This window comes from Corvus moneduloides, chromosome 1, assembly GCF_009650955.1.
Source record: "Corvus moneduloides isolate bCorMon1 chromosome 1, bCorMon1.pri, whole genome shotgun sequence".
In the NCBI taxonomy this organism is placed as follows: Eukaryota; Metazoa; Chordata; class Aves; order Passeriformes; family Corvidae; genus Corvus; species Corvus moneduloides.
Window position 1 is genome coordinate 161,179,585 of NC_045476.1, and position 25,159 is coordinate 161,204,743.

The following is a 25,159-nucleotide window of genomic DNA, read 5'->3' on the forward strand; positions in this document are numbered from 1 at the left end:
GTCTGCATTTGAACATCCTACTGCAATAGAAGTTGGGCCAATGATTAAGGTTCCTGGACACTAAAATAGTACAAATAAATAATAACAATATAAACACATTATAAGTGCAGGTGTCTCTGTCCTTGCTGCCAGAAAATTGTTCAAGTCCAAAAGGGAAAAAATATCCAGAGTTTCTATTCCATGGCTTAATGATGTTGCAAGATGAACCATTTCTAAAGGTCATTGGAATATAAATGCTCTTTTTGGGGGTGCTGACCAGACAACATGGAGCAAATAAGCACATGGACAGGTTCACCACCACAGCTGATTTGGAAGGAAAAATAAATATTTAAAAATATTTTTATATTCTAATTTGGTTTGAGTCGGTTTGTGCAAAGAGAGACAAAGGTAAGGCTACTCTATTGTCAAAAAACATCCTCAGACTAGCAGGGAAGTTGCCTCTGAGATTCTGCTTCAGGGTCTGACACTTAAATTACCTCTCGAATGGTCCTTGAGAGTTGGACTGACTCATCTCAACTGCAGTTCATCACGGGATCATAGAATGACAGAATATCCCGAGCTGGAAGGGACCCCAAAGAGTAGCCCTTAAGTCAGTTCCCTTGCACAGCTACCTGATCTTCTGTGGCTTCTCAGTTGGACTGAGCATGACAGCAACAATTTTTCTTGACAAAGCCCAATAATAACTTCAGAAGATATTTCCTGTGCCTTCAGCAACAATGAGCCTTCTAAAGCTGCTATATCAACCCTGTCCTTTTGTCCATACAGGTATCAATGTGGGGAATCAGGTCAGAAAACAAAATCAGACAAAGTTAAAATTGCAGAGGAAAGGGAGATTATTTTCATGTCCTAATCTAGTTTATGTGCAGCCAACTCAAATCAGTTGGCCCTCAACACCATGGGGACAGCACAGAACAGCTGACATAGGTTTCCATACATAACTCGAATGAATATCCATGTAACTACAGTAAAAGGAAACCACTTTTCTTCCTGGGCATTTTTGGGGTATAGTCTAATTAAGAAAAAAAAAAAAAATTGCTGATAAAATGCTTTAAAAATCTAATGCCACCAAAAGTGCTCTTAAGCATAAAAGTAGTTTTGTCACAAAGTGAATGTAAGCATTTTCTTTAAAGAGAAATATGGAAATCTGCAGTAATATGTCCAGAACAGAGTGCCACTGCAGGAATAGGAACAATATTTTACCTTTCGTGCAGTTAGCTTGGAGGAAGAGTCAATTTCAGCATCCCTTGATGGGGCTAGAATTTTGTGTGGTTTTAATTAACATAAAATTTGCTAACATTATTTAGCTTGTGCAAAAAGGAAAATTACTTAATCCTATGTCAGCAATTTTCTCAGATGCATTTATAAAATTGCTAACACATGCATATATATGTTTAATTTGCAGGGAACCCGAGCTGAGAAAGTGTGACATTGTTTGGATGAATACTGTCAGGTATCTTAAAAATCATACATGGATAAAAATCTTCCTTCAAAATGAAGGGGAAAAAACAAACAAACAAAAAAAACAACAACCAATCAATCTAAGAAAAACAAAACACAACTAAAGCAGGGAGTTGTACTCAATGATCCAAGAATTCAAGAAGCATTTGGACAATGCTCTCAGGCATATAAAGAGATTCTTGGGGTGTCCTGGGTAGGGTCAGGAGTTGGACTTGATGATCCTTATCAGTTCATTCCAATGCAGCATATTCTGTGGTTCTAAAATCTTTTAAATCCATTAGAAATACTGTCTTCATTCTTGCAGGCTGCTGCTAAAATACTTGCAAACTAGATCCTATACCAAAGAAAAAAGTCTTAAAATATGTAAACCAGTATCAAGTGGTGTTTTGCAGGGCAAGGCTCCCAGCTGGACACAAGGAACTTCACCTGCAGAGGGTCTGAAGCCCTTGGATTGCCTCTCTGACATCCTCCACAGACATATGAACAGCTCATTACAGAACTCCTGCCAGACAAACCATTTCTAGATCATTTCTCCTGGTTACAAGGGCATAGACTGCCAGGGCAAATAAATGAGCAGTCAGTATCTGCTGTCTAGCAGTGTGCTGCTTGTTACATTACATCACCAACAGCTGCAGCAATGGAAGCTCATAATTCTTCCCCAAACTTTACCCGTTATTGAAACAGAATCCTAAAGCCAAAGTCCAGTTTGTTAATTTACTATTGAAAGGGGAACAGATGAAATGCTCATTTTTATTCTGAGCGGTCAGCTCAGTGTGAGGTTGTATCTTTCCTACTTGAGGACATTCCCACGGATATTTTTCTTATTGCAGGGCTGACCCTACAAAGTGATTTAGGTCTGCTGAATTTGTCTGCAAAGTTAGTGAGAAACTAAGCCAGAGGTGTCCGTGTTATCATAATACAGGGCAGGATGGGCTGATCCAAGGTGGAGTTAAATCCTCTCTTATGATTCTTAACATAAACCACAGTATTTTGCCCTTATGATGTTATGGTGCAAGCTGGAGCACTAACTTGCCAAAAGCTTTAAAACAAAGGGGCTAAGGGGTCATTAACTGAAGACATCCCCTTTCCTCACAAAACACAAATCAGTGATTTCCCTCTTCAATGATGCTGCTCTAAGCGCAAGCAATGGGGAAATCACATACGAAACACCTCCTTACATCCCTGTTCAGAGATGTTGAAAAACTGTAGAAAGTAAAAGTAATTGCTTGCAGACAGACAGACTTCTCTCATTCACAAGAGAAATTATTTAGCTCTTAAAAAGAGAAACATAAGCTTCATAAATGGTACAGAGGAGAAGATCACACATGCTGCATAGTTCCAAATCCTCTTTTGCCACAAAACTCTGTTTTTTCCACGTATTGTATGAAAATGAAGAAATCATTGCTTACCTGAGGTCCAATAAGACCATTGATTCCTGGGAATCCTGGTTCTCCCTTTTTACCCTGCATGTTCAACAGAGGAGAACATATTAGAGAGCAAACCAAATGCTGCTATTGATTTTCCGAAGTCTGTTACCCCCAAACTGGTAAATCAACGTAATGTGAGTACACAGAACACAAAATCTAGAAATGAAGACAGCAGACACGATTTGGAAATGAAATTCCAGCAGTCTTTGACAGTCCTGTATCTTCCAAATTGTGACAATAATCCTAAAGTTGAGGGTTGTTCTCATGCACATCATGGCATCTCCTACACTCTGCAATCCCACCTGGCTTCTCCCTACAGACAGGTAAGGAAGTCGTGGTGCCGAGATGCAGCCAAGGGAGGTGACAAATGTAGACATGGGCTGAGAGGTAAAGCAGTGTCCCTTTGGTTCCCTGCACTGCTCCATGCATTAAGATATAAAATAATTAAGAACTTTGGTGAATGGTTGAATAGAAAAGATTCACACTCTCTAGGATGGGAAACAGGAATCTGTGAGGCAATTGTAAGTAAGGGTGCCATTAGCACCAAGGGGCAGAGCTCACTGACTTCTCAGCAAGTAAAAATTATCCCTTCAGGGGAACCAGGGAACTTCACTGGTGCAAGGGAAGGACAAGCCAAGACCTGGAGTATACCCTTGCACCAAGGTCACCTGTATGGATTGCTGCAGCATCTCTGTCCCCATGGGTTTGACCTCAAATAATTCAAAAGGAAAAAATCCTACACAAGAAAAATGAGGAAGAAAGGATGGAGAAAGCACTGGAGTTAAGGCAGAGGTTGGATTTGTTTCTCAACCAAACAGGTGACATGCTGTGTTACTTTAGGCAAGTCACATATTTTATAAAACTGATCTATTCTTCCCTCATGTGTAACAGACACTGAATCATTAATATTTCTGAGGCTGTTAGTAATATAGTAGGAGGGTACAAGAAGAGTCATGCAAATATCTGAGAAACAGATTTTTTTCTCCCTCATTTCTCCTTCCCATCCAGACTGATTTTCTTTTTAGAAGGAAAATATAATTAAAGAAGTTTCATGTCCCTGATAATGTGAATGGTCATACAGATGCTTAAGATTCATATATAAATTTTTCCTTTTTCTTCATTGAAATAAGTGCAGAAACATCTATGAACAACAAGCTTTCTGCTGACTTAAATGAATGAAAAATCTAAACCATCAAAAACAAAACAAGTTTTCATCGTATTTTCCTCAGTTGTGACTGAGATTTATTAGCTGGTGTGTCAGAATCAGTCATTTTACTTGTTTTTCTCATAAAAAAATCCCCAACAACCCTCCACTTCAAAACAATGAAAATCAGCGGTCATATACAAAAGAATTTTAGAAGAATATTAAAGGAGTGATTATAGGGTCCTCAGATATCAGAAGGAATTTGTAATCATTGCCAGGACTCAATACCAATAAAAATTTGAATTATATATTCCAGCACACCCACTATTCATAAATGTTCCTTCTACTTTTCCAACATCCATCATTTCTTTTCTTGTCAAAGCCAACAAGAGCCCATTTTTAATCTGAAGGACTCATCGCCACATGATTTAACAAATGTTTTCTAGTTAAAGATGATCATTTTGCCCACTGCCAAGGTGACTATGCAAAGGACACTGTTAAAAAACTCAAATAAATAAATAATCTTATTAATAAAGCACACAGGATGTGGTGTGTGGGGCCAGACATGGGAGATGAGCAACCTCCAGCTTCCTATCCATGTGGGAGCTACACGTCAAGGTGGCTACTTCCAGAGTTACAACATTGAAGCCAGAACAGAGAATCACCGAATCATGGAATCACAGTCAGGCTGGAAGGGACCACAGTGGGTCATCTGGTCAAACCTCCCTGCTCCAGCAGGGTCATCCCAGGGCACAGGCACAGAATTGTGTCCAGACAGTTCTGGAATATCTCCAGTGAGGGAGACTCCACAGCCTTTCTGGACAATCCGTTCAGCACTCAGTCACTGCACAGGAAAGAAGTGCTGCCTTGTGTTCAGGTGGAACTTCTTGTGCATCAGTTCCTGCCCGTTCTTCTTGTCCCATTGCTGGGCACCAGGAGCAGAGCCTGGTCCATGCTCTGAGCCCTCCCTGCAGACACTGACAGACAGGGATGAGGTCCCCTCTCAGCCATCACTTCTCCAGGCTGAACAGGCCCAGCTCCCTCAGCTTTTCCTCATAAGAGAGATGCTGGGGTTTTTCTCTGAGGCTTGGTCCCAGGAACAGAGGCAGATTTGTTACCAGGCACATAGGTGTACCCTGAACCCAGGAGTTCCCAGTTTTAGTTTTATTATTATTATTATTACTTATCTTCCTGACTTACTTGGAGTAGGACATTCAATAAATGCTACTATATTATAAATACATTTCCATTAATTTTCTTTTCATAAGATTATTCTTACTACCCTATGAGAATGCTGTATTATTTTTTTGCTATGTATTGATTGTACCTTGTATCTTGGAAAGATTTTATCAACACAACTTTATAAAACTAAGCTGCAGTCCAGCACAACAAACTCAAAATGGTCTCGATAGCTCCTACTTCATGCCTGTGTGGGAAGTACTGCTGTAGGATAAATGTTTTCTCTTGGTCTCTTTCTGAGATTTCAATCACTTGAATGAATTTGTAACATTTAAAAAAGAGGCAAATTCTTGAAATCCAAGTTACTGAGTACACTTCAGAAGAACCCTATGTTTAGTCTGTACTGGCCACAGATCTGTGTGCTTTCCAGGAGCATGTCATATGTCTGCACCTTTTGCGTCTATTAAGAAAAAAAAATTGGTTTTATTTCCAACAAATATTTCAGTAGATCAGGTATCAAAGATGTAAGAGCAGAACCAAAGCACTTCAGTTCTCTTCATTTTGACAGAAGAAAAAGGACAGAAAGAGGAAAAACAACCACAAAACCACCATAAAAGTGAAACCAGGCTCTCAGATTTCTCCTTCTTCAGGCAGTTTTAATAAATTGAGGACAGTATTGTCTGTCACTCAAAGGTCTTACAGGTCACATGAGAACAGCAAAGCATTTTTTTTCACACGGTGTGCTCCTAATGTGAGGGTATCGTTGTCAAAATGCAGACCTCCAGTGCCAGGAACTTCTGACTAGTAAAATGAACACAACCCAATTGCTTGGTTCAGGATGAAATTGTTACCTCCTGCCCCCAGACAGGATCTGTGGAGATCCACCAAGCCCAGGACTTTGATTCATCTCATGTATTCAGTCATTGAATAATGGCCTTTAATTAAAAAATATATCTATTCATCTAAGATGCCTGGTGACTAATAAAGACCTTTAGGAGAAGTCTAACTAGCTAGACACAACAGAGTCTAGGGAAAAATTCAAAGACAGAACAGATCAAATGACATCTATAGTCAAATGATCATTAACAGGAGCATTTTCCGTCCTGTTGCAGATCCTGACAGATCACTGTCCTTTACCCAGCTAATATGCTCTATTAATCTTATTCAAGAACCAATGTTTCACAGCAGGCTTTAAAACCAGGGTAATTCCTAATTTACCAACTTTTGAGTAAAGCACTGCAGAGCTATTTTCTAAAGTGATATTTTCTAAGAACTGAGAAATTACAAGAAAGTAAGTAAATGCCCTTTTCCACTGAGGCATTGACTAAAGGCTGCATGCACTATCTTCCCAAGGAGAAGATTCCTAAAAGTCAGGCTTACAGCTAAATTTAATAGCATGCAATCCAATGGACAGTCTCTAGAAAACCTCTTAGCAAGGTGTGTATTTCTTCCCTGTACTGTTGTTTGCTCATCACCCTCCTATGCTCACAGGTTCTCACACAGGCTGATAACAGCACTGGTGCTGACTCAAAGCACTGCAGGCAAACTCCATGTTCTCCTTTAAGGAGTGAGCTATCATCAAGTCTCTGTGATTACTTAAAAAAGTACTGAAATAGCAGTACTGAGACCCAAGTGACTGCCTCCAAAAAGGCTAAGCAGGTATCTCACTTCCACTCCTATTTGTTGACTCCCTTGAGGGCAGAGAGACCCTGCAGAAAGACCTTGAAAAATGGACTGGGCAATCACCAACTGTGCCAAGTTCCACAAGGGCAAGGGCCAGATTCTGCACCTGGGATGGGGAAACAGTGGATGTATGAACAGACTGGGGAATGAGAGGCTGGAAAGCAGCTGTGGGAAGGACCTGGGGGTCATGGTCAATGGAAAGCTGAATATGGGTCAGCAGTAGCCTGGCAGCCAGGAGGGACAACCCTGTCCTGGGGGGCATCAGACACAGCATTACCAGCCAGGCAAGAGAGGGGATTGTTCCACTCTGCTCTGCACTGGGACAGCCTCACCTCGAGTCGTGGGGGCAGTTTTGGGTGCCACAATATAAGAGAGATATAAAGCAATTAGAGAGTGTCCAAAGGAGGGCAAAGAGAATGGCCTTATGAGGAGTGGCTGAGGACCTTTGGTCTGTTCTGCCTGGAGGAGACAGAGGGGTGACCTCACTGCAGTTACAACTTCCTTGAGAGAGGAATAGGAGGGGCAGGTACAGATCTCTTCTCTCAGGTGATAGTGACAGGACTTGAGGTAACAACATAAAGCTGAATGGGGGAGGGTTTAGGTTGGATATCAGGAAAAAGTTTTTCACCCAGAGTGTGGCTGAGCACTGGAACAGGCTCCCCTGGGAAGTGGTCACAGGACCAAGCCTGACAGAGTTCAAGAAGTGTTTGGACAGTGCTCTCAGGAACATGGTGGGATTCTTGGGGTGTCCTGTGCAGAGCCAGGAGTTGGACCCAATGATTCTTGTGGGTCCTTTCCAAATCAGGATATTGTATGAGTCTATGTTGTCCAGTGAAATGTTCTTCGTAAGAACAGGTTGAAGCAAGGAAAGGCAGGTTCAGAGTATGAGTGTAATAACATCAGGCCCAGCATGAAATTTACCTTTTAGTAGTACTCAAATATTTGAGACATAATTCCATGTCAGAGAAAATCCAACATTTTTTCATACACAGGAAAACTAAGCTCCTGGCAGAGAATGGTACACCAGCTACCACTTTTGGGAGCCCTCTTTTTGAGTACAGACCAAACAGAAAAGAAAACAAAAAGGACTGCAAGAATCTTTACACTCATTTGACTTCCAGGACAACAAAATTTCTCTGGAATTTCAAACAGACTCCATTTGTAGTGGTTCTGCACACTCAGTCATATCAAGAATCCCCTTGGCAGTAAGGAGAGCACATAGCAAGAAAGAACCTGCCCTGCATTCAACCTGTCGACTCCAAGAGGTACTGAAAGTTCCTGCACCATAAATAAGGAGTATAGGAAAGGATCTGGGCCTCAGGATTCTTATATAAGTAGAAAAGTACATGTAAGGTGGGTGAAAGTAGCAAACCTTATTGAACAAAGCTGTCCTGAGCCTTTTGAGACTCAGATTAAATAAAAAAGCAACTCACCCTTTGACCTGGCAAACCAGGGACTCCAGGCTTGCCTTCCAGACCAGGATGTCCCTTTAAAAATGAAAAGATTTAGAAAGTTAACAGAATAAGAAAAACTAGTGAACTATATAACAATTTCCTATCTGTTTTGTGCTACCATTACTGCATGGGTACCCAGACAACTCTTACCTGATAATTATGTTGTCCTGTGAGCAGAAGAGAATGAGTAAACAAGATAGAGAAAAGTGACAATGCCCTGATTAAATACAGAGCACACAACTATATTTAAATTACATTATTCAAACCAGATTTACCTAAGTAACACATCTTCATAATGCCATCAGTTTTACAAAAGCCAATCAACAGTGAAACACAACAAGCAATTCAAAAGAGAAGAAACACGGAGTGTTTGCAAATGAGGCAGCAGTGACAGTCTGAACTGAGACATCCTGCAGAGCTGGGTCATAAAATATAACTAGAAAAGGCTACAATTTAAGTCAGAAGTAAGAATGCGGGCATGTACAAACTTTCAAAAATTGTGTTGAAATATAAACACACATACCCAATTCCTAGTTTTCATCCACAAAATATTTCAGCCATGACCTTGTGGCATAATGCCAACCCCTTTGACTGCAACTATTCCCTGACCTTCATGACATGACAGCTCAAAAGTTATCAGTCAGTGCCTCTCTGAGATGTGCTGAATGCCCATACAGCTCTTCAGGACATTGGAAACAGCCAATCAGGTTCTGCATGACAACAGCCTTGAGGCAAAGTCTGCCCATGTCCTGGTTGTCACCTCCCTGTGTTCAGACAGGCCGTCCACAGCACAACACCTCCTCTCAGCAATGAAGAAAACTGCAGGCTGTGGGCACTGTTTAAATATTTTATAGCCTGAATAATGTATAAGACTTTCATATGCCTCACTCCAGCCTGAGTTTCAGCTTCTGAAATTGCAAGCAGTGAGAGAAACAACTTACTGGAGGTCCAGGAAGTCCAGGCTGGCCTTGTGGTCCTCGTGGCCCAGGCTTTCCCTACAGGAATGTTTGGGTTTTTTTTTAAAAAGTGTTAAAGTATCTTTACAAAAATGTGCATGGGCACATTAGACATGTTGTCTGTCTTTACAGGACCTATACCACCCCCTTCCCCACAAGTCCTGAAGAACCAATGCAGAGACCAGCTGGTTTTCTCCTTAATCTCTGGCTACTCGAATTATCAGCACTCACTAGACTGCAGACAGAATGATCCACCCACACTCAGCAGGCACTTATCCATATCTGGCTCTCTGATTTTCAAAGGTCCAAAACACTGGGATATCCTGGATATTCCACTACAATACTCTGTGTTGGGGTTTGGTGGTGGAGAAGAGCAATTTTTGCATAAGCAGCTTCCACCAGCATTTCCCCCAAGCCTGCAGAGCAGTGAAGGGCTTTAAATCATCATTTATATGATGTATTCCATTACATTAAGTAACAGCTAAATGCAAATTGCACATCTACCAACACAAAATCAAAATTTAAATATATATATATTTTTATACATAGGACTAACAGACTGACACAATGGATATGTCCCCCCGATTTGAGTGCCCGGGTTCAGAGAGAAACTAGGCATAAAAATCAAATACAGTTTAACATTAATGTTAACACACTGCTGTCCTTAAATAATTGCATAGCTGACTCCACAATTTGTACTTCTCATTCATGTAAGATTCACTGCATATGAGAAGGACATTGCTCTTTTTCTTTTCTTGGTTATTTTCTCCACTGTGAACAGGAAAATTTATTCCTTGATGGCCTGATAATGCTTCCATCCACCTTCCCTTTAAAGTACCATTCTAAAGAGAAATCTAACCTAACAGGCAACAGAATTACATTAAAATATCCTTGCAATGAAAGAAGAGATATTGAGTCTCTCTTACTTCCTCTCCTTTTAGGCCTTCAGTATGCACCTGCAATAGAAATGCAGAGTCATAAAGGATGGAAAGAGTAAATACAAGGCAGAAACAGAAGGCCAAATATGGGCCCCCACAGGGTATTTTTCTCCCCTTGAGGTTCCTTCAAGTTTCATGATAACTCCTACAGCTCCTCAAATCCTGTTGCATGCTGGGGGATGCTTTCTATTTAAAGAGCTCAGACTGACACAAGGTTTGCTCACACAGTTACCTGTGAAGTGATTTGGGTGGCTGTATAAACAGTACGAACTTAATTCATTATCTCATCATATAAACAAGTTAGTAAATTCCCCAGATCTTGTTTTATTCTAAATTACAAAGTTCTATTGAATGCAGAAGGCATCACATAACAAGCAGACTGGCTTGGGATATGCCCCACCTGTTAGGCTCATTTTCAGATGTTATACACATCTTTCAAAATTTCTTGGTAACTACTGTCCCATCATTAATATTACATTTAAGCAGGACAACAAAATGTTCTTACCCAAATAGGGTGTTTTTTCATAGTTTTCTTTTTCTAATTCCTTTACTTTCTACCACATTCTGAGTAAGGGAATTGCCTGCTGACTTCCCCATGATTACCAGGGAGCCTCTCATTCTTGTCTTTAGTTGAAGAGTACTGTTTCCTATTTTAATCCTATTTTTTTGGAAAGTAAAAGGGATACACCCTAACTGATTTGTTACCTGCCTGTACTGAACTCAGTTCTAGACATCTCTTCTGCATACTTAGTGGTAAATCTTTCTCCATTCACTTGGAGATGACCTCTTCATACAGACAATACTAGTCTCTGGACATGCTTACATCCCAACCAGAGATGTCTCTGGCGTCAGTGAAGGCACTGCGGACTGTAGAGGGATTCCTTGTGGAAGAGGGGCATATGATACCCCTGGAAAGACTGGACAACCCAGGGTTGCTGAGGAAAAACCCCTGAACAGGCCCCTGGCTGCAAGCAAGCCTGGAAAGCACCTGGCTGCAGGCAGCCCTGAAAGTCCTTGGCAAGTTATACACTGGTCGTCTCCCCCGCTGATTAGAGGCTGTCTAGAGGGACTGGGTGTGAATCTTTGCAAAAGCAGATATAAGTCAGCATAGCTGAACAATAAAGGGAGAACGATGCTCAAATCGTATCGGTGTATGTGTCATTACTCTGGCCAGCTCTCCAGACTCGGTCCCTAAAGCTGAAGGCAGAGGGATGCACAAAGGATGTTAATTTAGTGCCATGGGAAAGATAAACCCCACTCTTCTGTTTTCTCTGTTTAATTTTTTCATCAGTGCTTTCTTGATTTCAGCACATCAAGTCCTAGCTGTCTTACATTCCACCAGGACTATTTCAGACATAAGCCAAGGAAAGATCATTCCCTCTAATCAGAAACTGCCTTTTTCTTCTCCTGCCCCAACTCTCTCAGTCTGTGTCAAAGACACTCAGCTACTCAATACTGAAATTTCATTTGCGTTTATAACTTTCACAGGCTCTGTGTACCAAAGGCCACTTGGAATCAACTGTCAGAAACCACACAGTCTCCTGTCACAGTATTGCTCTGTTTGATGCACTTGATGCAATGCTTTCATTGCCTCAAGTCCTGATCTTCACACTTCACAATCCCCCAAAATTGTGGCAGAGCATCTCCTCATTGGAACCTGTCACATGTCTTCTTCAAAGGTCTTCACTTTTTAAAACTTCTTTAAAAAAAAGAGCAAACCAAAAGTATTTAAGAACAATCTCTCAGTGAGATCCTCCCACCCTGCACTTCAACTTTCTCTTCTCATGCAATAGTGCCTACAAAGTTTGGGAAATCTAAAAAAAAATTCTTACTAAAGTGCCAGGCAATCCTGGAAGTCCTGGTTCACCCTGCAAGAAAACATAAAAGAAATGAAAAAACACACACAGAACACAACATGGCATAATATATGACACAGTGCAAAACAAAATCAACATCCTGAGCATGTTTTCCAACTGTTGTTGTACATTCTTATTTTCAATACGATCCCATAATTAATAGATCTGGACACACAACCTCAATTAACTCTGTTTGCTCTGCTCTGCAGATGAATGCATACAGGAACTGGTTGTAGTCTGTGTTACTGTGATGATTTTACATTAATTTTAATGACATTCAGTGACTTAAAATGAATGATGCACTTGGATGCACAATAGCATCAGATTTGGGCTTCAAAAAGTCTTGTATTTGCTCTGTACACTTACCACATAAACAAACTGCTTGATGTGTAAATCCCTAACAGACCCCCAACAAGATGGATATTTAGGAGGTCAAAATGCTTTTGTTCATTAGTGACCAAAATAACTTTGCAAAAAAAGTGAAAAATGGTACCATTTTCCCCAAGTCATTTTATAGAGCGAATCATGCCATAGTGTTTGCAGGACACTAGGATGCTATACCCTCTTTCCATGATTTATTGCCATCTAGGCTATCAATTTGTTCCAGTTCATTTTTCTTCAGTGATGTCCATCATTTATTATGCTTTAAGACTGTTTATACAGAAGGTATATCCTTTACTTTAGGCACAGACTGGTGTTTAATTTATCACATAGCTTCCTTCCACACTCTATTTATTCATTACTCATGTAGGTCTCTGAATGACCCAGCATATTTTTCACATTTCTTTCTCTTAAGTTCAATTACTATGTGTTATTTATCCAGAGCTTCATAGAATGGTTTTGGTTTGAAGGGACCTTGACGACCGAATCACTGAAACATTAAGGTTGGAAAGACCTCCAAGGTCATTGAGTCCAACCTTTGACTGAACACCACCACAGCAACAAGACCACAGCACTGAGTGCCACGTCCAGTAGTTCCTTGAACATCTCCAGGGATGGTGACTGTACCATGTCCCTAGGCAGAACCTTCCAATGCCTGACAAACCTTTCAGTGAACAAATTACTCGTGATGTCCAACCTGAATGTTCCCTGGCATAGTTTGAGGTCATTTTCTCTTGTCCTGTTGCTGGTTGCCTGCAAGTAGAGACAGATCCCAACCCGGCGACAACCACTTGCCAGGGAGTTGTAAAGAGCAGTAAGGTCCCCCCTGAGCCTCCTTTTCTCCAGAATAAATACACCCAGCTCCCAAAGACACTCTTCATAGGACTTACACTCTAGATCCTTCATCAACTGCACTGCCCTTCTCTGGAAATGCTCTGGCACCTCAATCTCTTTCTTGTCATGAGGAGCCCAGAACCAAATGCAGAACTTCTCCCCAGTGCCCAGCACAGAGGGACAATCACCACCCTGGTCCTGCTGGCCACACTATTGCTGACACAGAATGCCAGGAGGCCACCGGCCTCCTTGCCCAGCTGGGCACACGCAGCCTCACATTCAGCCTCTGTTGGCCAGCACCTCCAGGGCCTTTCCTGCTGGGCAGCTTTCCAGCCACTCTGCCCCCAGCCTGGAGCATTGCAGGGCCTTGTTGGGACACGTGGGCAGGACCCAGGCCTTGCTCTTCTTGAATCTCATCCCGCTGGTCTCACACCATCCAGCCAGCCTGTCCACATCCCCCTGCAGAGCCTTCCTACCCTGCAGGGCATCGACACCCCCACCCACCTTGGTGTCATCACAAATTTACTACTGAGGGTACGCTCAATGCCCTTGGCTACATCAGCAGGAAAGAAACTGAAAAGGACTGGGCCCAGGGGACACCGCTACTGACCAGACGCCAACTGGATGTGACACCATTCCCCAACTCCCTGAGCCCAGCCATCTCAACAGTTCTTAAGCCAGCAGAGTGCACCTGCCCAAGCCCTGGGCTGACGGCTTTTCCAGGACTGTGCTGTGGGAGACGGAGTCAAAGGCTTTGCTCAAGTCCAGGGAGACTCCATCCACTGCTTTTCCCTCAGCCTTGAGGTGTGCCACACATTTATCAAAGGACAACACATTGCTCAGGCAGGACCTGCCTTTCCTAAACCCACGCTGGCTGGGTCTGATCCCTCGGTTCCCCTCTATGGGCCGTGCGATCCCACTGACGACGATCTGCTCCAGAACCCTGCCGGGCCCCGAGGTCAGGCTGACAGGCCTGCAGTTCCCCTCGTCCTCCCTCCGGCCCTTCTTGGGCATGGGTGTCACACTGTCTGCCCCTCCCCAGGCAAAGCCCTGCCGCGATGGGGCGCCGGCAGGAGCTTGCCCGCTGCCTGCCCAGCCCCTGGCACGCAGTGGCCCTTCTCCCCCCGCTGGCATGGCCACTGTCCCGCGGCCCCCGGCCCCACGGCGATGGCGCTCCTTCGTCAAGACGGCCCGGCGGGCTCTGCGCCGGCTCTTCTCTTTCAGCTGCCTCAGTAGGCAGCTGGAGGAGTGAGCCCCACTGCCAGCACCAGGACGATCCCCAAGGATGACTGCTCACGCTGAGGCAACCACCTGCCAAAGGTAGGTCCTGCTGCCAGCCCCAGCCCGACACGCCCAAGACAAAAGAAAGGCATCCTGGGCAGGGAGAGCCGGCTGAGGATGGATTACAGCACTGCCTTGTAGAATTGCACAGAAGGTGGCAGAGGGGACAGCTGGATGAAGTGCTACGAACTCAAGGCTGATGACTACTCCAGGAAGAGAATAGAAGTAATTGCTTCCCATCTCTGCATTCTTGGATAAGGGTCACTTACTTAATCCAGAGGAGATAAAGAAATACAGAACTGGCCATGCCTTTCCACTCACGCCAAAGAGCTATGTCAGAAATACCAAAACCATAACATCGTCTCTAACAGAGAGGGAAACATAATGCTTCCCTGAATACTCTACGACTCTGTAAAATAACAAGGTCAAAATTGCTGCTGAGAGCAGTGAATAATTATTTTGCAGGTAGGAGGCTCAGAGTCATTTTGTTGTCACTTTCTGAGTCAATTCTACATCTCCTGGGTCAGAAAAACAGCTTCTACACAAGCATATTGACATCTCTACCCACATTTCTTAGATGAGAAGTATTTTTTGACCCAAACTACAGTATTTCTTTCTACTCCCACTATGAGCATTAAACTAAGAGCAGAGGAATCAGACACAACACTCACACCCATTTCAGACTGAAGCCATGTCAGAAAAGTGAAACATTTAAATGTATCTAAACTTCTGTTATACACAAATGAAATAAATATTAGTCCAACAGCCCTGACTTCCAGCACTGAGGGCCCAAAGAAGAATTAACAAATGTGTTTCTAAATCCACTCTGTGCATCCCATTCCAACTCACCTTTTCTCCTTTGGTCCCACTAGCACCAGGGGGGCCGGGGCTGCCAGGAGGGCCCTATAAAGAGGTAAAATTGAGAGAAAACTCTTTGTTTCTAAAGTGCAGGAGAAACATAAGGCTGCAGGTATTGGCAGCACAAACAGTGATATCCTATTGCAGTGGGGAGGAACTAATAGAACACATGAGGCTACTTTGACTCTGCTGTACAGAGAGGAAAAAGAATAACAATGGAGATGCCACAGCAACCACAATAACACCAATCCAATTTCAGCTGGTTCAGAAGAATTGCAGTTCAGTGAGTATATCGGTGTCAAACACAAAATTTAGTATAAAATGCAGGCACGAAGATTTACGCCCTTCTAAGTGTCTAGACATGAAAAAGGAAGAAATGCTTCAGATAACTAAACTTCTGCAACAGGGTTTCACTTGGAGAAATTGTTCCTTTGAAGTAGTAAACAAACAAGATTCATCTTCATGTCCCTCTGCAATTTCCTACTTCATCTATGTTTGCTACAAGTATAAACCAGTTCCTTATCCTTTTGTAACACTGAAAAACATGTCCATCTTACAAGGATAGTGATAAACACTAACTAGATACATACTTCTTGGTACAAAGTAAGCTGTGACTGAAGGATAGAACAGGATGCAGATGCTGCACCCCGGAGGCTTCAGGCTCAAGGGTGGCAATGATTAGCTTCATGGCTTTTGGCAAATAACTTATGGCCTCTGCTTCTCACTCTGTTCTTTGCTATTTAGACCAGAAGGTCCTTGGAAGGAAAGGATGCCTCTCATTAAGTATCATTCTCTGGGTAATGAAAACAGTCTTGCAGAATCTACAGATAGCGGTTTTAGACAAAGCATTGTGTGTCTGATCAGCAGAAATGTACTGATCTTCTAGGCCATTTTCTGTTTTCTTTTTGTTTTAAAAATGTAAATAGTTCCAAGCCTTTTTTATTGCAAACAAACCCAATATATTAAATCCAGTTCTCTTCCTTTCCTGTTGTGGGCTTAAACAACTGAATTTTTATGAGTGCTTTCTTATGTATTTAATGAAAATTAAGACAAACATTTAACTTATCACGTTTAAAGGACTGGCATTTCCTGTAAGTGTATATTGCATTCTAGTTTAATTCTAAAACCAACCAAACAAAAAAATAAAATGGTGCCATCAAAGATCCTCAGAATAGGGACATGTTTGGGTACTGTCATGGTTCAGCAGCCACCAAGGATAAGTATCAGTTTTAGAGTCAACTTCCACTCGTTCCAAAGAAACACTTCATGTTACTGAGCATTTGCCACATACCTGTTTCCCCTCCACACCTGGCTTTCCAGGGAACCCATCCAGGCCTCTCTCTCCCTGGAAAAAAAAAGAGAAAGAACCACTATAATTCAAATCTGTGGTGTTTAGGTCACTGCCCTGAAGGGCATGTCCATGTTATCTGCTCCAAGAGTAATGAATAAGGAGAGAAATTCCAGCCAGCCCCATAGAGAAAATGGCAAAAGTTCCCACATCTGTACCATGAAAAGTTGCTGCAACCACAAGCAGTGGTGTGCTAGTTTTCCATGTTGGCATCCTTCCTCTGCCTGCTGAGGTGGGTTCGTGTAAACTGGACAATGGGCTCCAGAAGAATGTCAGCCCAGATCAGCTCTTAAAAAATAATGAAGCAATCCACCAATAGGTCAGTTTTAGTCAGTAAAGAAAAATCTTTTATTTTTCACCTTTCCTTTCTGTAACCTGGGGGCAAAATTAATCTGTTCCTGTATGTCTCCAGAGCTGGACAGTCCACAAAGTCCATATGCAATTGATTTCACTACTTTATTACCTGAAGATATGGGTTCTTTCCCCTGTACCTAAACCTGACTCTTTTTTATTGCTGCACTTCCAGACTAGTAAGTCCTTCCTTAACCCCCCACAGAGGGAACTGTTTCTTTCATCTTTACAATGACCTGTTAAGTATTTGAAGATTTACAAAACTCCCACTTCAAATTTCTCTAGACTAAACAACCATAATACTTTCAGCTTTTCTTCATGGCCATGTTTGTCAGTCCTCTGATCATTTTTGTTGCACCCCTTTGTGCAATGTCCAATTTTTCCACATCTTCATTGTAGCTGGGTGCATGAAACTCAACACAGCAAGCCTAACTTTGAGCAGAAATATGTTTTCACGTTTTGTAGACTATTCTTCTGTTTAAATCCCAGGAGAATGTTTACTTTACACCAACCCACCTTCCACAAGACAGCTCCTTGATCAGTTGTTCCCAATCCATAACTGCAATTTGTTGTCCTATGTGTATGAAACATCCTGCAGTGCCCCTTCTCAATGTCATCTTCTGCTTTGGGGGATTGTATTTACACGATAATTTTGAATTCTGACCCTGATCTCTACTGTTCTTCCATATTCAAGCTCAACATATTTCATATTTTATAATCAAGGTTCTTGATAGAGATAACTGGATCAATTACATACTTGTGCTGAACTTCACTTTTCTCCTACTGATTGTGGCCTTTGACCATTCCAACCTCTTTAGTTTAAAAACTCTTAGAAACAGGGACTTTCTTGTGCTCTTTAAAATCCTTAAATCCCTGTAAAGTGAAACACAGATTTTGTTTGGATGCTGCACCCATAGTTGAATATAAACTATCAAACACACACACACAGTGCCAATGTTAATATGAATGTGTATGTAAAAACAAATTGTACAAGTAGAAACAGTGACAGAAAACTAATAGTTTTATGCTACTTTTTAAATGTTTTTATATATCTTAAATCCTTTTAGACCACTGTTATTACCTGCAAACCCACACAGCACTGGATTTAACTAGCTCCTTTGTAAACTACATTGATTCGGCAAGTCAGAAATAGGTTTGCTAATCACTGTTTATTTTTCCTCCTTAGAAAGTCAATCAATCTTCTAACATAAATGTTATTTCAAATTATGTATTCAAGGAATGAAATTAGAGGGACCCATATCCTACAGAAAGCAGCTGAAAACCAGTGTCAGACACCCAGATCCACTTGCTTTGGAGGTGATAGTTTCCACATTAATGTTTTCCTTTGCACTGACTGAACTACAAATATCCTGAATCTAAGACTTTCAGCAAGCAACAGCCTGGTATATTGCTGACAAAATGTGCAGTCCGTTCCCAGGAGAATTTTTAACATCAATACACTGCAGCAATGAGTACTTCACACATGCTGGTTTAGCTGCCAAAACAGAAAAGTGTCGATGTTCTTACTGCTATCAGTGGGGGCTGGGAAAGGCAAGTGTATTTTTTATACAAGCAAATACAAAAAATTCCATTTGAAAACTACTGTTTTTCTGCTGTTTCTTCAGAAAAATCTGTCATTATAAATATTTTTTTAATATTTTTCCATTTTTTAAAAAAGGCTACTCAGTGAAAGGCAGTTTTCTCCCAACAGAAAGAACAAACACATAAAAGTTTCATTCTCAAATTTTCACTTTAAGACTCAATTTCTTTCTCCGGTGTTCTACTGTTTTATTTTTTTCTTTTAACCGCTGGAACAAAATGGTGAAGACTCACAAGCAATCAGGGGAAATGACAATTCTGCCAAAACTTCAGTGCTGCTCTCTGGCCTCTACCATTTAGAAAATTTAATGATTTGTTGGAAAAAGTATTACCCAGGAGTCTGTAGGGCCCTGGAAAAGGCTGGAGGAGAAAAAAAAAAACACTGCAGAGGGATCTGACAGCAGAAGACCAGCCCTGCTGCCTCCTTACACAATTCCTTCTCCATAAAGCAGACAAGGGTTTACAGGACGGACACAGGATTATACAGCAAAAGCAGTGCCCCTTGTCACACTGAACTCCTGGACGTGCCTAAATCAACATGCTAAATATCACATACAGACATGGCTCCTGCTGGCAGGGAAGTGCATCATATTTATCTCTGGAGTCTGTCCTGGGGTCTACAATGAGCTCACTGGATGCAAAAGGGCATGGGATTTCCCTCACATGGTGCAGTGATTTTCTTAAAGTGCAGGTGTAACCAGGACTACTGGATTTGGGAACCTCATTATAGAACCTCAACATTTACATCCGAGGTCCCAGGATATGTGAATAAAGCAGCAAGGTGGATGGGATACTTAGGGCTTTTTTGGTAGTAAGGGGGAAGACTTGATAGAACAATACTCAGTGCATGAACCAGTGCTCCCACCTGATATTATAACCCCTTTTCTCCTCAGGCACAAAGGAACACAGATTGCGTAGGTGTCAGTATTCGGGTTACAGACTGAAGAGCAGACAAGAAAATATTTGGCCCACCGAATTTACGCCCACTGTTTTCACAGTAGTACTGACTGGTAGAAGTTAAAGCACTGGCAGTGGGTGCACTGAGACCATCATTAAAACCCAGAAAAAAATCAAACCACAATTGTTGTAGCAGAGATTTGGCTGCTTCAGGGGAAAAAAAAAAAAAAGGATGGGGGGAACCTCTCATTGTGCAGATCCTTCTAATGAAACAAAACCTAATTCATTTCTTCCCCACTTTAATCTTCCTCTACTTAGTCAGCTGCCTACCCACACACAGCTCCAGCTTCCTCTCCCATCACAGTGATGTCAGACAGATATATTTTCTTCCAGGAGCCAAATATTCCAGCAGATTAGACAGTGTTGCCTCTGGAAAAGCAGCAGAGGCACTGGCTAGACACAGGACACCTATCCAGTTCTGCAAAGGGCTGAGGGAAAAGCATGAGGAAGATAATGTACAATCCAGCCATTTGCTCTAGCTGCAATAACAAGGAGAGGTAATACAAAATATGATCGTGGATACTTCATCATAGACAGCAGAAAGGACACTGGTAAAGAGAAACACAGTATCTCACACTAAAGGTCTACTGATAATTTTTCCCAGTAGGCAGAAATTTGGTGTTAATGGCTGGGTTTCCTCTCCAGAAAAAGACAGGCACTGAGAAATGGGAACAAAGCTATGCCAGCAAGATGATGACTCCCTCCTTTACACAAACACAGGCAAAGTTGCCAGACCCTCTCTGGGATAAACCTGTGTCAGGACCAGCTTGAGTCGTGAGTGAGACAGAATATTTTTGGGGGGCCTTGAGCACTGCCAAGCAGGTCTACAGCAGAAGAGGGTGCACATCTGAAGTCTCTCTGAACACAATGAGCAAACTGAAATAACTAAGGCTTTGTGCCTGCCCAGCTCTCCTTTTAAATACTTATTCCAGGTATAATAAGCACTTGGTTTCTTCCTTGAGCCACAAATATGGTTCAAATCCCAGAGTGACGTGCTCTGTAAAACAGCTCTTCACAGTCAGGAGAGAACATGGAACTGGGAAGCAACTCCTTTTGGGTGAAGCATTTAACATAGGACAAATTACCTGGTGCTTATTTCTAGTGAGTTTATGGGGATGGGAGAAGAAAGAAACATAGGAAGTTGGAGAATGTGAAAACCTGTAATGAGATAGGAAAATGTTGGATGCAGACTTGGCAGTCAGTGATGATTCTCAACTCTCAGGTTTGTGGACACCTCTCCAGATCTCCCCACTGGCAACCTTCACTCCTCCTCTCTCTCCTCCATCCCTGGCTACAAAGACAAGAATTCCCTGAATGTGTGCTTAGTAGACAGCACAGATCCCAAAAGCCCTCCTGCACACCTATGGGAGGTGGAGAGCACTTGGAAGTGCAGCACAGTGAGGCAACTCCATCATTCAACTCCCTCCAGAGCTGCTGGTAGCAGCCCACCTCACCTAATGGGCAAAGGAAAGGCCTGGCTTTTCCTAGCATGAAGCAGAAATACCTTGTCTCCTCGTGTTCCCTTTTCTCCTCTTTCTCCTTGTAGACCCTAAAAATAAAAAGAAACAGAGATTATAAAGCTAAATCCAAGTAGAGGCATAGTTATCTCCTCTAATTAGTCACCAAATCAGTGTGCACATCTGCACAAGCTATTCAAGTGAACCTCAAGGACATTTTCTGTGTTGCCAGTCCTCAAAGTTGGCTGCAGGCATGGTCTAAGCAGACCCAGAGCAGGGACCACTTGTGAGCCCAAGAACATCTGTAATATTATATTGCCTGCAGACACATGACCCTCCTGCCAACAGCAGAGTGGAGGGACAGGAAACACACCACAGCTGCAGATGGCCTGGAAAACAACCAATGCTCTGAATTTTTCATGTTTCTTGTAAACAATGAGAACTTTGGTAGAGGACAATACTGATGAGAAAACCTATCGCATAAACAAGCAAGAATTCCCATTCCTGGTGGGTTTGGATGTGGTAGCCAGGCAGACAGCAGGTAGCTTTGAGAACTGGCAAAGGTTAGATGCTCTCTGTCCTGGGGGCCCAGCACATTTTTGTGCTATAAATCCAGTGCCAGTGTTCCTCAGGACTGCATAATTCATCTCTTCCCAGCTACACCAGAAGCATTGGTGGAGCTCAGTTTGATGTAGCACTAACACAGACAATTTCCTCAATGGGCACAAAGGGATTTCACCTTGCTTTGGCTCAGCAAACACCTTGTATTTTACCTTTATTGTAGAAATAGAGCAATCAACTAATAGCTATAGAGAGACAAATACGCTCAGTCAGTAGTGACCTCTCTAAAACTGCCAAAGCTTAAAATGCTTCCTGCTCTAATAATTTAAACTTCAGTTTACACTATAGTGGAGTCTTACCTCCAAGCTAATGAGAGCTCCATGTTTGGGTGTATTTGGCCCTCAGGATGATTTACATAATCATCTAAATGGGCAGGATATTTTATACTAGAGCAGGTTGCTCAGAGCCCAGTCCAAGCTGGCCTTGAATGTTTCCAAGGATGAGGCATCCACCACTTCTCTGGACAACCTGTCCCAGAGTCTCACCACCCTCATAGTAAAAACTATCTAATCTAATCTAAATCTAACCCTTTTATTTTAAAACCATTACCTCTTTTCCTATCACAACAGGTCTTATAAGAAAGTTTGGCACTTTTTAAATATTGAAAGGCCACAATCAGGTCTCTTCAGAGCCTTCTCCAGACTGAAAAATCCCAACTCTCAACCTTACCTCACAGGAGAAGTGCTCTAGCCTTCCTACCATTTCCATGGCCCTGTTCTGGACCTGCTGTCAGAGGTCCATGAATCTTTTCCTGTGCTGGGATCCCAGAGCTGGATGCAGCACTGCAGGTGGGTTCTCATCAGAGCAGAACAGAGGGGCAGAATAATTTCCCTCACCTGCTGCCCATGGTGCTTTTGGGCTGTGAGTGCACACTATCAGCTCATGTCCAACCTTTCATCCACCATCACCCCAAGTATGTCTCACCAGGGCAGCTCACAATCTTTTCATCCCCCAGCCTGTGGGAGGTGGCCTCAACCCATCTGGGTCATCAAATCTCAGAAAATCCAGACAGCCTTTCCAACACCAGTTTAAAGGCTGCTTACTAAGCTGGGACCACAAGACAGAGGTGCTAACTGGATAGAATCTAATTTATTTTGGTCTGCTGTCTGTTCATTCAATGCAGGTTTTTCCCCTGAGCCTAAAGGCTATTCCCTGAGAGTTTTGAAAATATGATTGGAAACTTGCTGAGAAGTGGTATTTTTTTAGTGTTCTGATGAAGTTTTTAAGCACCATATAAATGGTGCATCATCACAGACCAAAGCAATTGCATTACAGTGGGAGCATCATAAAATCACCAGCTGTTATCTCAGTAATCAAGTCATTTCTGCTGACATCTCTCTATGGGCTACAGGTCTGTTCTCATTTAAAGAAGATAGAAGAAATTCAGTGAAGTCAAGAAAATTTCACCACTTGGACACAGTGCAGGTAAGTGGACAGACAGACTATAGACTGCTTAATAATAAAAGAATATAGCTGGGCAGAACACATTGAAAAAGTAAAGAAAGTTTCTAGAGCATTAGAAATTGAACAAGAGCCATGACTTACCGGTGCACCTACGTAGCCTTTAATGCCTGGAGGACCCTGTTTTCCCTCGGATCCCTGGCAAGGAATTGAGATACATAAACCACCAGAAACTCTTTCACATAAAAGACCAAGAATAAAATTAGTTAGTCAGAAATGTAAGTTGCTCTTCCAGGCTCACATTGAGCTGTTGAGGCTTCTTGACTCTCTCAGTGCTAATAAAGGAGTAATGTTCAACTTTCCAACTACTTACCCAAAGTGACACTCCAATATTTTCCTGTGTCCCCTCAGACATTAGCAAATTTTATCCTTCTGCTTTCAGACTTGGCCTACAAAGGCAAACTGTGCCATACAAGTTTCTCTACAGGTTATTTCAGAGGGTTTGGCAATGTCAGTTGTTGCACATGACATCTGTTTTGGCTCCTGAACACAGTGTTAATGGAACAAAGCAAAGACATACATTGCTGCAAAATGACCACAGTCTTCAAAATGTTATATGTTTTGAAGAGTAAATGAAAAGAAACAGATCAGAATTACATTTTCCAATGTTTATTTTTAATAATAAGAAAAAATGCAGGAGGATCAGGTACATTTCATCAGTCCTTCAGCTGGTTGTGCACTGACTCTCCCTGGAGAAGGTACACTGAAATGGAGAGTATTCACTGTGTGCCTTTATGCGTCTTACAATGCCTGAAAATTACCTGGATCCTCAGCTGAACAGCCATTCTATGGACACAGCCTGGGTCTGGCAAGTTGACCTAGAGAACTGGTTTGGCATATCATATCACATATTTAACTGATTATTTTCGTACTTATATCACTTCCCCTTTCCCACCACTCTCACCTAACTCCTGTCTAACCCTGACTGGGTGGCTGTAATGGATAAGGCTTCAAAACAGATAGACGTATTACTATTAAATAATTCAAAAATAATTTCTACATTTTCTATTAACAGAAGTTTCCTATTAAAAAGATAATAAAATTAAAAATGGAAGATGTGTTTGCAATGAATTAGTAGCAGAACTACAGAGGCTTTTTTCCCCCCCAGTGCAGTGCAAGAATAGGGTTCAAGCACAAGCAAAGGTGGCTCTGGGATCTTTACATCATCAGACATGTGAGAACCTCTGCAAGGTCAGAAGCATTACAAGTCCTCTAAGAGCAGAGGGGGAGCAGCAGGCATGCACCTAAATCGCTCCTTCAGCCTGCAGAAAAATACTGCTACAAAAGCCTAGACAAAACCCCAAGAGAAACAGAGTCCTGCTCCAAGCTGTCCAAATTATAGAATCTCAACTCAGTCCTGTTACATAAAACGTGGTCGTAAGACTCAGCAAAAGTTATAGAGAATCTGGGTTTTTCTGGACGAGATGTGCTGAACCCACTCAAGGCCTGTGCTGAGATCATGTCTGGTAAACCAGAGAAGCGTGAGACCTTCAACAGCTCAAGCAAGCAAGAAGGAAATTTGTCAAAATGAAACTCTTACCTAATACTTTTTATTTCAAAGGATTGATTTTTTTCCCCCCTCTCTCTCTGCTTTTTCTATTAAGTGCAGATAACTGTCAGTTCAGATGGGAATGCTATAGCTATGTCTGTGCCACAGCAATGACAACCACAAAAAAACTCTTTATCCTTTTATTAGAGATACAGGGGGGAAAAAAAAGAAGGAAAATGTTGAATATTTGCTGCAGGGTATTACGGGCTAAAGGGTCTGACCTCAAAAATCCAAACTTTATTTCTCTGCTATAACATCGCACAGTGAACAATCTGAGCGATGGCCCTTTTTCTCTGGACCCACTTATTCCATTTAAATTAACCTGCCAGGTCCCACATACTTATGTGAGAGTTTCCCCACTGACCAG

At 42.1% G+C, this 25,159-nt stretch overlaps 1 protein-coding gene across 1 annotated transcript in view; it reads right to left on the reverse strand.

The window, feature by feature from the left end:
- COL22A1 (collagen type XXII alpha 1 chain) overlaps window positions 1-25,159 on the reverse strand; it is a 227,599-nt gene that overhangs the window by 79,119 nt on the left and 123,321 nt on the right. Inside the window, exons 16-24 of the mRNA XM_032134095.1 lie at window positions 23,328-23,381; window positions 21,209-21,253; window positions 16,741-16,794; window positions 15,441-15,494; window positions 12,072-12,107; window positions 10,228-10,257; window positions 9,287-9,340; window positions 8,325-8,378; window positions 2,868-2,921 (exon numbers count right to left, since the gene is read on the reverse strand). Coding sequence (XP_031989986.1) covers window positions 2,868-2,921; window positions 8,325-8,378; window positions 9,287-9,340; window positions 10,228-10,257; window positions 12,072-12,107; window positions 15,441-15,494; window positions 16,741-16,794; window positions 21,209-21,253; window positions 23,328-23,381 — 435 coding nt within the window. The remainder of the gene's footprint in view (window positions 1-2,867; window positions 2,922-8,324; window positions 8,379-9,286; window positions 9,341-10,227; window positions 10,258-12,071; window positions 12,108-15,440; window positions 15,495-16,740; window positions 16,795-21,208; window positions 21,254-23,327; window positions 23,382-25,159) is intronic.